We start from the raw sequence: 16,113 nt of genomic DNA on the forward strand, positions 1-16,113 counted from the left end.
AAGCTCTGTGTCTTCTATTTCCCGCTTTGTTTTGGGGAATTCTGTGCGCCACCCCCTCTCACGTGAAGCCCACGCTCTTATTCCTACGTGGCATTCGTTCATTTGAGAATATCCTTAGGAGATGCCATGTCGGCATCATTACCGTACAGCTGTACCTGGGTCCACCTAATTTGATCTGCTGGGAATCTGGGATACAGTCATTCATTCTCTCACAACATGATTTCTTGATATTTTTAGGTCTATTTTTATTATTGAACTTCCATTTGTTTATTAAAAATTAAATATAATTTGTATAGATTTATCTTTTTTGTTTCAAATTTGACGATCTCATATTGTTTTATCCTATATTTTTATCTATCCAGCACCAATTGATAACCTGCAATTTTTTTATAAAAAAAAAAACATGATTGCAACTTTGCATCGTCAAATGCCAGTAATATCTTGGATTAATAAAAGGAAAAGATAAGACGACGACATAGAATAGAAGAACATTATTACTACTACTACTACTATTATTATTTTAGAAAACAGGATGCTAAGAGATAAGGTAATTGGCACATACCCACAGAATATGTTGCCTAAAATTCAGAAGTAACCTTAAATTACAAAATTAAATGGTCAACTAATTAATTAAACAACAGATAAAATATATATCTTGCCAGCTCCTTCCATATCTCTCTTTGATTCCCTCCACATTACGTACCTATGTTGTTGCCAAACCTCTTTAGACCAAACAAACAAACAAACAAACTTTGTGTTTAAAGAAAACCATATCTGATTTGTGTTGTTGTAATTAATCTTAGAATATAATTCGCAAGCTGGCTTTATTATTTGGCCAGAGATCGAAAGTGAGTTAGAATGAAGATGATGCCAAGTGTTAAGCCACATGCACGTGCGAAGAGCACAAGAGGCCCACTTGTTAAAATTATTGATGATTTTTATTAATTTGTTTCGGTTCAAACTACAATATTACAATTATTTCACTTCATCATTCATCATCTTCTCTTCTTTGCACATGCGAAGTAGACTATCACACCCCTCCCATTTTTCCCACTATCTTTCTCTTTTATAGAATACTTGCAACTTGTCCTCTCTTCTCCACCTACGCCTTATGCATAATAATGTACCACCTCCAGTGCTTAATCCAATATTCAATTGATGATCAGTTCGCAAAAGATTAAGAAAATTACATAAATTTTTTAATTATAACATATGTTGCATGATTTTTTTTTGAAATAATTATATGTATTATTAAATTATATATCAGTTTACAAGTCAAACAAATTAGTTTAAAAAAAATTAAACATAAATATCTTCAAGTAATTTATTTGACTATCTCAATCTCCTCAAATTAGTTAATTAGGTCTTATGTTTAAAACTAATGTAGTATTTTTGTCTAACCTGACTCGATCTATATTAGTTGGAGTTGAGTGAAATTTTGAGAAAGTGGTTGATATGAGTATGTGACAAAGATGATGAGAAGTAGGAGTCTAGCTCAAATAGAAGGTAATTTAGAACTGAATGCAATATAGAATATGGATTATCTAGTTAAGTTATATATTTAATCTATAAATAAGAGAAACTACATGGGTACATACATCATATTCCAATTTAAGTTCTTGTGATTGATTCTTATAGAATATGGAACCAGCCGCCAGGAGAGTTATCGTTATCGTGAATTATTGTAAATGATCGGGTGATGACTCCAGATTAATTAGAGATTAGATTATGTCCATTCACAAAAGCTGTGAAGTGTCTTATTTAATGTTATTGAAATTCCATTAATCTTGTTATGATGTACTACCTCTGGTCCTTAATATAAAACGTCGTTTGATTTTTATTTTGGACCTAAATATAAGACCCTAATCTATTTTGTCTCTAATATTTATGCATTTTTTTTTTCAAGATAATCATTCTAACAATAATAGTTTTAGTCAATACACTTGATTAGTAAGGATATTTTAGGAAAAACAACAAATATTTATTACAAATAACTAACTTAACTTCTTTTCTTAATCTCCTCAAATTAGTTAATTAGCTCTTATAATTAGAATTGAAGGTAGTATATACTACCAGCCATCTCACGCGAGGAAGTGAAAGGTGGTTAGATTATTAATTATTAAATTTGTAGAGAAGTGAGAAGTGCAGAAAAAGTAGAATTTTGCTATGTGTAATACCTATTTGAAAAAAAATAAATACATATAAGAGACAAAATGGATTAAAGTCTTATATCTAGAAGTAAATTAAATATCAAACTAACTCTTATATTAAGAATCAGAGGTAGTATATGATTATGCGTAATTAATGTAGCATTTATATAGCGGGTTATCACCGCACTAAATCGATCGGCTTGGCCGATTGAACTAGGAACCAATCTTATGTCCATTAGTCCAACCATTGATCATAAACTATTGCTTGTACCGCTTTAATGGCTACTCCAGTTCCCATTGCATGTGTGGTGTTTTTTCATACGTTGAAAATGATATTTGTGGGAGGCTATAAGAAAATAAACAGCTAGTAATTAGAAAGCTACAAGTTGGTCTAAAGTGTGAGGAAATAATTAAAAGTTCAAATTCTCCTTATATAACCATTAAAAATATGTCATTAAAATTTTTATTAACAAACACAACATAATTTTTGTGTACAGGACTTCTAAGTGATTTTCAGATTTTAACAACGGATATTAAAAGTAGGCTTTTAATGGCAATTCTTAAAGTTCTTCACTACAAATGTAAATAAAAATATAATTTTTTCAGCAACAACTTTCTATGGATACTTGCCCTGATCACTTGTGGGCTCTTGCAAATTCTGATAATCTAGGATTTAATCCCCTTGAGTCTTTTGATTTTGTTGGGCATTAGTTATCTTTGGTTCTTAATACAAAGTTAACTTTGTAATGCAACCTTAATGGAAGATTAACTGTAATTATCTTTTAAATTATTCTGCATCATAATAATACCGATAGTCATTAGGTAGAAGATGCATGTATGGGAACTTTTGATATATGGCAATAAAAGCCTGATAGGACAAAGATAGAACTGTGAATGGGCACTCAATTGAAAAAGTTGAAAAGTAGAAAGAATATGCACATGATCACATAGGCAAATAGGTCAACAATGGCAGTGGGAAATAAAAGTATCACTGGTTGATTAATTTAGAGAAATTAAATAAGTTACTCAACTATTTAATTATAGCATATGTTATATGATATTTTAAAAATATTTGTTTATATTATTAGATTATACATTAATCTATAAGTGAAACCAATTAATTTGAAGAAAAATAATAAATATAAATACTTTAAAATAGCTTCATAACTTTTTTAATTTCTTCAAATAAATCAAATAGGTCTTATATTAAGAAGTTGAAATTATAATTTTGATATCTTTTCCATCGTTCTCTTTGGTTTCAGTATTTTCGTGTGAAAATGCTAGCCTCTATATATTTAATTTGTTCAGTCACGCTGCTTGATTCCTTACTCATGAGGTGATTTGTTGAATGGTCATTAATTTTGGGCCTTCTGGTTCAGTTTTGGTAATGACAATTCAGTCCAGTCCAATTCCAGTGAGATGTTTAGTTCAGTCCTATTCCCAACTTGCCACATGGCCTCTTATCCTTTTAGCCACAGCCCACATGGTTTAGTGTCCTTTGTTATGGGAATCGCTTTTTGTGAAACTTTTGCGTAATATTAAATTGATTTTTTGTGATATCTTAATATTATGTACTCCTTCAGTCATTAATATAATATTTATTTAACTAATTTGATTAGATTAAAAACGTTAGGTAAATTAGTTAATTATAAGAAATATGACATGTTTTTCCTAAAATACCATAATTATCTTTTTTAATACCCCATCTTCCTCTTTTACTTGATTATGGTTCAGGAATTATCCATAAAGATAATTTAGAGAAAACTTATAAATATGGTCTATTGAGCATTCGTAATTTTTTTGAAAAATGTTACTTTTGATCCTGAAGTAAACCAACCTGTTTTGTAAGAAGGTAATAATATCTTGGTTGGTGAATGAAATCAAGTTTCTTTCTTGCTTTACTTTCTCAAATTTTTAATTTTTTTTTTGTGTAAAATTCATTGGCATCAGGGGTTTGACGATTTGTTTTGAAGAGTATTTTAAAAAAATTATAGATTATCAAAAATAGAATCGACAGAAAGTATATTCTTCTTTTTACATTTAAAAATTATCATTTTGTTTTTTCTTTTTCTCTTTGATTTGACATTAAATTCTTTTTAATTTTGGGTAGCATAGGTTGAGGAATAAATGGTGCTAAGTGTGGACTTTTGAGGAGCTAGGGTGGTACTTGAATTTTAGGTGGAGAATTTCATTAATTTAATTCCCTTGACATTATTGGATATCTAAGTTATGACCTTTTGCATCTAATTTCTTTTTCTTTTTAATTTGGATTAGTGGTGAACAACTAGGATTTTAAATAATCATAAATTTTATAAGTGACGCTAATTATAAGTGATGTCGGTTAATCCTGATTTCTGTTTGAATATATTTTTTTATAAATAATTTTAAAACTTGTGATTATATTTGGTTTTCATTTATTAAAATCACTTATAGATATATAATTACCAAAAGACATGAATTTAATAAATATTATTAAATATAATCATTTGGGAAGAGATTTCGGGAAGAGTGCGGGAGGGTAAATTGAAAAAAATTTAGTTGAACAAAATTGATTGGGATTTTTCAAACACAAAAGCTAATCCTTAGTGCTTATCCTAAAAGTGTGATAAAAAAATAAAATCATGATTTACCAAAATTTTATAAAAATTATCCAAACAGAATAAACAAGCTTCGTAATTATTTATTTAGATATAAATGGACGTATTTGAGTTCTCACCTTAACCAAACAAACACTTGGAGGAGAATCCTCTCCTCCATTGAATTATTTTATTTTTAAATTATTCTTTTTATCACTTACATTGAAAACTACTCATTTGTTAGAAAAACAGTTTAATATTTGCAATCAATATGGAGAATTCAGAAAAATTTTGAAGTTAGGAAATAAATTATATTAAGTTTTCAAATTTGAGGGAAAAAAAATTCTCTACTAAATCTTATATTGAGAACTGGAGAATATTAAACATTTTTTTCTGTTGTTTTCACTTTGAAGACCCAACATAGTTTTCTTTGCAAAGGCAGAGTTAGTCATACCAATTAAATTTTGATGCTAATTTAACAGATGGCATTCTACACTGATCTTAAATCTTAAGTTACTGTCATCATCAGCAAAACGTTGAAGTGAAGCGAAAAATAATATCATTAGACTCATAGGAAGACTGTAGAAGAACCAAACGTATAATGATTTAGCAGGAAAAAAGCTCCACTAGAAATAGTTTGAAATAATAAATAATTTTTGCTGCCTATAAAATCCAACAAAATTATACATTAAAAATTAAGTTACATCTTTTTCTCAACACTATATATACAGAGGATTTCCAACTATGGTCTCCAAAGGGGAAAAAAACAAAGAAGTTTCAACAATTGTATTGAATCGTAATGTACAAATATTAAAAATAAACTTTCACAAACAATGACATTGAAAAATCTAAAGCATATGTTTTGATCATTTATAAATATGTAGGTAACCTCATTGCTAGTTGTACTTTTCTTACCAACCCTAATAATGAAATTTGTCAAGTAATATTAATTTAGTCAACAAGAGTACAGCTCAGCGAGGATGGTAATTCGCTTAAATCGTACTACCTGTATATGAGGAATATATAAACATTTCTTGAACTCTAAGGCGTTTGTTTAAACTATTTTTTATTAAATAAGTGTAACTTTTTTTTCCCCAATTTTATATATATTTAGAAAAAAAGTGTTTAATTAAATGCAATAGCATAAATAGAGAAATAGAAACATACTCTGCGTTCTTATTTTTAATATTAAAGCTAATTATGTGAGTGGATTTGTTTTTAAATATGTAATCTCAATTTATTTTGTCTCTTATTTTTTTTATTTTTTTAAAACTAATCTACATAATTTATAGATTAATAATCTATCTAAATTAGTTAAATAGTTTTTATATTAAAGATTGGGGAAATAAATTTTTTATCAACAGCCAGTCATATTAGTAGGAAAGGGTTATAAACACTCAAAAATAATTTTTTGAGTTTGAACCCACGTAATCTTAATCTATAATTTGATTTGATAATAGTCGAATCTCACGTGAACTAATAATAGTACTAAATATCATATAGTAATAATATAAAACAAATAGTTGGAAAAAAAGTAATATAAAACAAATAAATTATAAATATATAAAAACTATTTTTCTTTACCTAATATAATTAATGAATATAAGAAGTCTTGAAAACCCATCCTAACTAATTATCATAACGGCCTGTAGCCTGGAACCCCCAACACGTGCGCCCATAAGGCCATAAAAGAAAGGGAAAATTTCACTGTAGGACCGCACAAGACAATTAATCTCAAAGAGGCCCCAAAACTTTCTGAAATCTCACTGCAGGACCAAGGGGCCAATTTGATATTAATTCCACAAACGAAATGACGCCACTACCCTTAGCATCAGGTGAACCAGTCCACATGTGAACGGACTGATTCCACGTGTGAATATATGTATTTATTCTGCAAATTGGCTAGTTCCCCTTGCAAATGGCTCTCTCCCGCACTTGTTTCCTCACGAACGCATGCATCAGGTGAACCAGTCCACATGTGAACGGACTGATTTCACGTGTGAATATATGTATTTCATCTGCAAATTAGCTAGTTTCCCTTGCAAATGCACTCTCCCGCACTTGTTCCCTCACGGACGCATTCATCAGGTGAACCAGTCCACATGTGAACGGACTGATTCCACGTGTGAACATATGTATTTATTCTGCAAATTGGCTAGTTCCCCTTGCAAATGCACTCTCCCGCACTTGTTCCCTTCTACTAGGGGCAGTGTCGTCATTTCGTTTGTGGAATTAATATCAGATTGGCCCCTTGGTCCTGCAGTGAAGTTTCAGAAAGTTTTGAGGCTCTTGAGATTAATTGTCTTGTGCGGTCCTACAGTGAAATTTTCCCTAAAAGAAAATAACCCCTAAGGACCCTCTCTCCCTGAACAATTATTCCTTCTTCCTCCTTCATATGGGCCGAAGCCGAACCCAAGAAATTGAAAAAAGCAAAAGAAGTCACCAGACAAAATCTAAGCTTAACTTATCTTCCGTCTTCCTTCATCATTTCGTCTCACTGTTACTTCCTGCTTTACCTGAACTCTCTCGTCTTTTTAACTTTTATTTGCGCGGAGGATTCGAAACCCCGAGCATCACCTCTCTTTCCCACTCCCACGTTTTTCTCAAACGCTCTAGAGCAGAGACGGCAGTGTCTTTTGAATACTTCTCTTCATTCTTTTAATCCTTTATCGAACTTCGATCTTGATGTGAATCTGGCGAAGTTCACGAATTTAGTAGGAACGTGTGAATCCGATACCATTCTTCTTCCCTCAAACGTGTTTTGCACGGCCTGAACTTAGTGTTATCACTCGTTCAACAGCCACCCCCACATGGTAATGACACTCTCCTACTTCTCTGCTTTTTACCCCTGAAGCGCCACTTCTTACGATGTTTACATTCTCCCCAAGGATGTAGGAAAGTAAAAAAAATTTTCCTTCTTCCACTAACGGAAGCTAGCTGGCATTTATTTATGAGCTAAGGCAATGTTTTCTTTCCTTATTTACTGATGTTCTGTTCATTTGATTTCATACGGATTTTGATTCTGTAACAATGAAGAATACCCGAATGGAAGAATCTTAGGACACATCTGCTCGATCTGACATCATGAAGGGGGCTTTTTGTGCATACCCAGTGTTTTGAGATTTGCTATGTGCGAAGGACCCAAGACCAAGAAGTTAAATTTGTATTAGAACCGTGGTAAAAGGAAAAATGCAGTCCAGGTTGGGAGCTTTAGAGGAAGGGAAGGAACCTGTAACTGCATCTAGGATAAGTCAATCTAGGCCCTTCCCCTTGAGACTATTGAAATTCTTCTTGCTATTCTTGATTTTTGGCATTAGTGCTTCAATTGTTAGCATCATTATGGTTCGGCGTTTTGGAATCAACACTGTGCCCCTACTAGTACAGTCTAGTACTTTTAGGCCTTGCTTTGAGCAGTCAGGGAGCATAGAAAGTTGGATTAGGCCTCCATCAAATTTGTTGCATACAATGAATGACTCTGAACTGTTCTGGAAGGCCTCTTTTGTTCCAAGAATTAAAAGCTATCCATTTAAAAGGACTCCCAAGATTGCTTTCATGTTCTTGACGAAGGGACCATTGCCATTTGCGCCACTCTGGGAGAAGTTTTTCAAGGGGCACGAGGGGCTTTATTCAATTTATGTTCATTCACTACCATCTTACACGTCTGATTTTCCGCCATCTTCAATTTTCTATAGGAGACAGATCCCAAGCCAGGTATGAGCTGCCTCTTATTTTACTTTATTTTCTTTTTCAAGATTAATGACTCAATCTGTTGTATTCATTCCTAAGAAAGTAGCATCATCCATCTTTGATAAATGTAAATTTCTGTTTTCTGTTGACTAGTAAAGATTAACATACCAGTTACTTGTAGTTGGGTGCTTTGTGCTAGTCATGTTATTTGTTATGTTCTTCTGTAATATTACCCCCAGTCCTTAATATAAGAACTAGATAACTAATTTACGAATATTAAGGAAATTAGTTAAGTTTGTTATTTGTAATAAATGAGTATTATCTTTCTTAAAATACCCTTATTAATCTGATGCATTGGAACTATCTATTGATGAAAATCACTAAACATGTGTAGTCACTATAGAGATTACTTGGGGACAAAATGGATAAACATGAAAGACAAAGTTAATTAAGGTCTTATATTTAAAACTAAATTGATTCTACAACTAGCTCTTATACTATGGACCAGAGGTAGTAAATGATTATTTTTGATAATTTTGATTGATTGCTAGATCTTAATCTTTTGTGTAGTATAGTCTACAAACTTGGTAGCTTCATTTTGTTGTCTTTCCTATGAGTGAAAATCTCCCAAGCCTGCTGCATGCCTGTCTTATGCTTTTAATGCTATACAGATTTTAATAGAAAATATATGACAGGATGATTTAATAGATGATTTCCTTTGCTGTATGTCAGACTTACCGTCTGGAAAGTATTCTTTATTTCATTCCTCAGCTATGAAGTGCACCGTAGTTAAAGGGAAAGTAACTTTGCGTTGTTCTTTTTTGTAGATTTTATTTTATATCATTTATATAATCTCTGCTCTGTTAGAAAAAGGTTAAGGTGTAAATTTTCTTTGGAAGTTTTGGCACCTGAAAGTTTTTTTGGGGGGCAAATTTGCCTGAAAAGTTTGAAATTGTATCAGTGTTGCTTTTTACCGATAAAAAACGAACATTGACCATTAAAGTAGTGACATTGACCATTAACATTTTTATTTTTTAATGGTAGGGGAAAATATTGCTACAATTTTAAACTTTCAAGGCAATTTGCATCTAAAAAAACTTTCGGGTGCCCAACGCTGTTGAGTGAAAACTTTCGAGACAAAGTTACACTTTAACCAAATAAAACCTTGAGAATAATCCTTCTCAGAAAGAATAAGCGTAAACACCTTATTTGCTTGGTGGGTTGTCCTGTACTTAGTTCAGTAGCTGTTAAACTGCTTCATGCTAAATGGCGATGTGATTTTGAGGAGATACATGTATTGCAATCTATATTGGACTTTGAGCCTCCAACGATTTGGATCAGTATCTTCCACCTCTGTATTTATATGTGTGTAGTAATACTAGCTCAATGCTTAACACATCTCTTCATGAATGTCAGGTTCATTCTCCGTTCTTATCTAATTGTTGATGCGTTAAGCATCGAACTAATATTACAATCAGATTGCACACTTACTCGAACTAGGAAAAAATCATTATCAGAGTCCTGATGTCCCATGTTTCTTCTTGACAATGTCTTGTTGTTCATTGTCAAGTTGTGTGGCATTGGCTTGTAGACTAACACCATGAAAACTCCTCTGTAAGTGGGTGGTGATGAGTTCAATCCTGCTTGTAATCATTGCACCATTAATTCTTGCCCCTCTAAATGCTTTTTTTTTGGGGGGGGGGGGGGAGAGAGAGTTGTGTGGCATTGAAATATATATTCGGCAAAACAATTGCATTTGAATTTCTTTTTTAAGAAAACACACTGTTCAATATATGTTCGGAGCCTAGAGAAATCACAAAAGTTTAAAATCCAACTATCAAACACAGTTCCGTCCAACACCTCATTGGGAGTACATTCTTGTTCTACTAAAAAGATGCTTTTAGACGATTTTGATAACGTGTTTGTTGGGGCATGAATTTGGAGACAAATTTTTGGTTGAGCATTATCTATGACTATGAAATTACTAATCAGCTTTTTCTTAAGCAGGTAGCAGAATGGGGAAAGATGAGCATGTGTGATGGTGAAAGAAGACTCCTGGCTAATGCACTGCTTGATATGTCAAATGAATGGTTCATCCTCCTATCTGAGTCCTGTATTCCTCTCCAGAACTTCAGCATTGTGTATCGATATATATCCCGGTCATGGTACAGTTTCATGGGTGCAGTTGATGAACCTGGTCCCTATGGTAGAGGGCGCTATAATGAACACATGGCTCCTGAGGTCAACTTATCTGACTGGCGTAAAGGACCACAGTGGTTTGAAATTAACCGGGAACTCGCAGTTAGAATAGTTGAAGACAGCACTTACTATCCTAAGTTCAAAGAGTTTTGCACACCACATGCATGCTATGTGGATGAGCACTATTTCCAGACTATGTTAACCATTAACACTCCTCATCTTTTGGCAAATAGGAGCCTCACTTATGTTGATTGGTCTAGGGGTGGCGCTCACCCGGCTACTTTCGGTAAGGATGATATCAAAGAGGAATTCTTCAAGAAAATTTTGGAAGAGCAGACATGTCTTTATAATAACCAGCCATCATCTCTTTGTTTCCTCTTTGCTAGAAAATTTGCACCTAATGCTTTGGGTCCTCTTTTAGCTATAGCATCCAAAGTTCTAAGAATTTGAGAATGGTCTAGCTTGTTGGAGTTGAATCTTTGAAGGAGGCTTATTCGAAGCATATGTTAGTATAGTTTTAAGTTAGCTGAGCTCCTTATAGACACATCATACAATTAATCTTCTCTTCCTCCCTACTTTTTGCAGAATTTAGTTGCTCCTAGACGTATAGGATATTGAACTTAGTTACATTTTTATACCAAGTATAAGCCCCAATTCATACTAATTTTATTGGGTTATTAGTTTGCTGCTTGCTGGTTAATTTAGTCCTATGCTGCTGTAACCAAATTAATAAGCTGTAACCAAATTAATAAAAATTGCACCATTTTCCTTTTTAGCATGTCTTGCTCATTACTAGACGACCTGTTTTGTTTGTCTATACTATTTGAGGAATAACCACCTACACTTCATGTTCAGATTTTTCTTGTGATAGATGAAGAATAATTAATTGAAGGAGAAAGACGAAATTTGCATCTATTCTTTTAATCTTATAAATATTGGTTGACATGAGAGAATTGGAATTACGTGAGTTCCGAGCTTGAGGTGAAAACATTCGCTTTTGTAAGATTACAAATGTTGTCTTTCTTCCTTTTTTTTTTTTGTAAAATTTATTTCATCTTAAAGAGAATAAAGTACCACTATCATAGTAAGCCGAAGGTCAAGTAGACAAAAACCTGTAACAAGAAGATGTTCATTTGATCCTTGTGAACTAGAAAAAAGTGACATTGAAGAAACCAATTCATCATTTCCACCCTAACAAGGCTCAAATTAGAGGAACAGAATATAAGAACGAATGAAAGAAAAGGCAGGAGGGAGCAGGGTAACTCCATGGTTCTTTTGGCCTCCAAAGTGGTTGATGTTTAGGATACCCTTCTTCATAGATATAAAATTTATTATTGACTTGAATAGAAAAGGGAAAGGATTTAAGGTACCAATTTTAAATTTTTATAATAGTGTTGTAAACACAATTAAAGAAAAAGCAAATATTAGAAATAGAGGTGTGCATGAATTCCAATTCCTCCCTTCACGCACTCTCGTTTTCTTTTTATTTATTTTCTACTTCACTGCAGCTAGTAACTTACGGCAGAGAAATCAGGTTTCATAATTTTATTTGACTACAGAATCTCTGAATTTGAGCTACTGCTCTTTCCCCTATTTGCAACGAAATAATGCGTCAAACCAATGCCTAATATCAGCTATTTAGCCCAATTCTCCACGAAATTTAGATTCATAGTTCATCATGACCCATCCCTTCTGCAACTTTCACATTCTGCTGAAGTTGAAGGAGGTAGCTACTAGCTAATGATGCATGAAGCGCAGCCCCATAAGGAAGAACATCTTCATTGACTCTGAAATTAGGTGAGTGCAGCGACTCAAGTTGTCCGAGAGAAGCATCTGCCATTCCAATGAAAAAGAAGTAACCAGGGATAACCTCTTGATAGAATGAGAAGTCCTCAGATCCCATCATTGGCTTCACCTCATTAACCTTTTCTTCACCAAGCATATCCCCTACAACCTGTCGAAAATGCTCATGCAATTTGCCATCATTAACGGTAGCAGGGTAGAAGGCATTTTCTTCAAAAAAGTTAATTGTTGCATTGCACCTCTGTACAGCAGCTTGTCCAGTGATCACCTGAAGGAATTTATCAGCCTTAAGCCGAAGTAGGATTGCAAAACAAAACAATAGCTTACAATTGTTTTTTGTAACAACATAATCATGTTAGTGTGTTTATTTTTCATTGAGAGCTGCGAAGAGTAATTAATGATCATAGGAAATTGATTGTCAGTCAAGATTAATGCAAAAATTAAGATGGATTTTTTTTTAAATGCCACGCATGATATATGGATGAATATGTCGTTCATACAATATCATGCCTGAAATTAACTACCAAGAACTCGATTAGAAAACGTTAGGTGATCTATGGGGAATTCACCGTATATTCCTAACACAATTCATCATCAATTTAAAGTATAATTGTTGAATAAGATAGTTTTATTTCTGTTCGTACATCCAGTAATCTGAATTGACAGTGTTGTCCCATGATCTAACAGCATTTTCATGTCGTTTGTGGGATCAAATTTAAGCCACTTAGTCCTGGTAACCATGAAGAAAACATATAATCTATGACTTAGGTAGTAATGCAAACAAAAAATGAATTATAAGCATTAGAAAAGTGGGGGAGACATATTCTAACATAGACACCTGCTCAATCCGTTGTCTTAGTTGCACAAAACTTTCTTTTGAAAAGGAGCGGAAGGTGCCACCAATAGTGACAGAATCTGGAATAACATTGAAAGCACCGCCTCCTTGGAATTTTGCTATTGTCACAACCTGTGAGGACAATCATGATGTTAGGTAGAGATAGGATCGTCACTCTAAGCAAGGAAAACCCTCCAAGATTTATAATCATTTTCACCAAGTATGATCTCTAATAAGTGATAATATAATGATTTCTTAGAGTTTGGAATCCATTCCAATATGGCTCAGCTACAGAATGCAACATGTCCTGGATTTGGTTTATTACCCTTTATAGTCTATCAAATCCGCTTACATTCTAAGATTAACATTGTATACTAATTAGATGTACCGATAGTACTATTGATGGAATATGAGAATTAACATATTTTGAGAGAAACCTAGAAATAAATAGGCAATAGTTACTTTTAATGTTATTTTATTTTTAACTTTATTTGCGAGCAAGTAAGTTTCTTTTTGTAATGATGGCAGAGCAATTCCTTCATAGGAAGGAAACCTTTGGCTAGAGCATTTGGATGTTTCCTTCATGAGAAGGAAACCTCAACCTCTATGCATACATACATATATATATACACACATATATATTTATGTATGTATATATGTCCCTTATATATTATGGAGATAGACTTGGATGATAATGAAATGAACTTTCATATTGTTTAGTTACTCTATATTCCCCCCGTTTTCTGTCTCTTCTCCCTTCCTTCTTATCCCCCTCAAGTTCTTCATATCCCCCCCCCTTCTGGTCTTATGTCTCCCTTCTTTTCTCTGCCAACCCCTCTCTTACTTTCTGTCTCTTCTCTCCCTCATCATCTCTTTTCTGTTCCCCCATCTCTTCCTCTTTGTGGGTGTTGCATCAAATATTCTCATTTTTATGTCTCAGATGTTTTTCTCTGCTCCAGAAGCATTATCGAAAGCAGATGCTGTTTAAATTTGTTCACCAGATTGTTTGAAGTGTTTGGACAGCAGAAGATATGTCTCACTACCTTGGGATGTTCTGTTTACTATCTGCTCGAGCTTTCGGATGCAAAAAGGAGAACAAGGAGCTTTGAGATTGCACTTTATTGATCTTAGATGGTTTAAAATGTGGTAAAAATTTACTGATCTTGGATAGTAAAGAACCTAAATATAAATAAATGGTGGTGGTAACTAAAAAGCAGAAGAGCAAGAAACTTACCCGGAGTCCAAAGGATCAGCCTCGCGAGAAACAAGATGCTGTAAGCTAACAATCACATTAGAAGCTGCCAAAATGGGGTCAATAGAATGCTGAGGAAGAGCAGCATGACCTCCCCTTCCACTTATTACTGCTTCAAAGAAGCCACTGCCAGCCATAAAAGGACCAGATCTAGAGCCCACTTCACCTATAGGTATGTTTGGCATAACATGCAATCCAAAGATAGCAGCGACATTTTCTAAGGCTCCAGCAGCTAGCATTTTCTTAGCTCCCGCACCTCCTTCCTCTGCTGGTTGGAAAACAAGAACTACAGTTCCCTATTTAGAGTTTAGAAGACAAAAAATGAAAGATAACAGATATCATTGAGTGGAAGAAACACAGAACAATACAATTGAAGAGATGTAGACCACATGATTGACTGTCCTGTGAAACATTTATTCTTTTCCGGTAGTACTTAAATACTGAACACCACCGTCAAACATATTTCTTAACAAATTTTTAGGAACTGAAATTTGAGACTAAGTTACATGACCTTTTACCGGGAGAAATGATAACAAATTGCCCGAAGTAAAGAAAATGAAGGTTTAGTGAATTAGACTCTGGCACAATGAAGTGTAGTGACCTCGCTTTCAAATATCGTAAAAGCAATATTTCAATGTTCTAAACCAAAATAGAGCAAAATAGACCTGTATGTCTTTTTCACGCTGTTTGAGTATCTTTGCGGCACCGAGAAGCATAGTAACATGAGCATCATGGCCACAAGCATGCATCTTTCCAGGAACTTTACTCTTGTGCTCCCACTCCACCATTTCCTAAAGGACTCGGGCAACAACAAAATTAATCAATACAAAAATACACATATCGAGAGCACTCTAACCATTTGGCCTCTCCATTATTAGATCAATTTAAGTAGACAGCAAAGCAGTCTTTTTGGAATCACCAAATTACTTAAAAAAAGGACCAATATTCGGTTATCATTTTCAGAGACCAACTTATACTGTCAGAGCTGAAGTTAAACAGTCTAATGATTTACGGAACAAATTGCTAGTGTGTGTGTGTGTGTGTGTGAAAACACAAAAAATGAAATCTATGATGAAATTTGAGAGGAGGCGAAGAAATTTTAGCTTCTCCTAGTCGCAAGCTATGAATTAACATCACGCAAATCCATCTAAAAGGCGATTGACCATTATATATTGAATTGATGGAGTGGGAGTAGGAGAGTTTATAAAGAATTCAAGTACTTGAATAGGAAGAGCATCGATATCAGCTCTTATAGCAACAAAAGGAGGTCGTCCAGTGCCTATATAGCCAACAACACCGGTCACTGCAATTGGGTATTTATATGATACGCCCAATGTATCCAGCTCTCTTCTGATCAGCTCACTGGTCTGAAATTCCTCATAAAGCAATTCAGGATTCTCGTGAAGTTTCCTTCTGATTCCGACCATCCAATCAAAAACCTCACGCTTCTTGGCAAGATTTAAAAATTCGGAGGACGTGGGAGAGAGTTTGTTTGAGCTCAAAGAAGTGTCCGAGGAGATGAGTGTTGCAGCAAGGAGATGGCAGATGATTATCATGCTGAGCCACCAGGAGAAACCCATAGTCGCTTTGCGTGTGAAAATGTGGGAAAGA

At 33.9% G+C, this 16,113-nt stretch overlaps 1 protein-coding gene and 1 pseudogene across 1 annotated transcript; one reads left to right on the forward strand and one right to left on the reverse strand.

The window, feature by feature from the left end:
* Window positions 1-7,209: 7,209 nt before the first annotated feature.
* LOC114715548 (glycosyltransferase BC10) lies at window positions 7,210-11,388 on the forward strand. The gene is made up of 3 exons (XM_028900416.1): window positions 7,210-7,539; window positions 7,763-8,437; window positions 10,421-11,388. Exons 2-3 carry the CDS (start codon window positions 7,916-7,918, stop codon window positions 11,060-11,062), a joined length of 1,164 nt encoding a protein of 387 aa, XP_028756249.1. The 5' UTR covers window positions 7,210-7,539; window positions 7,763-7,915; the 3' UTR covers window positions 11,063-11,388.
* A 568-nt stretch (window positions 11,389-11,956) lies between these two features.
* LOC114715552 (IAA-amino acid hydrolase ILR1-like 4) lies at window positions 11,957-16,113 on the reverse strand (annotated as a pseudogene).

The sequence above is a fragment of the Neltuma alba genome, unplaced genomic scaffold, assembly GCF_004799145.2.
Source record: "Neltuma alba isolate B1F8T4 unplaced genomic scaffold, ASM479914v2 tig00011598_pilon, whole genome shotgun sequence".
Taxonomy (NCBI): domain Eukaryota; kingdom Viridiplantae; phylum Streptophyta; class Magnoliopsida; order Fabales; family Fabaceae; genus Neltuma; species Neltuma alba.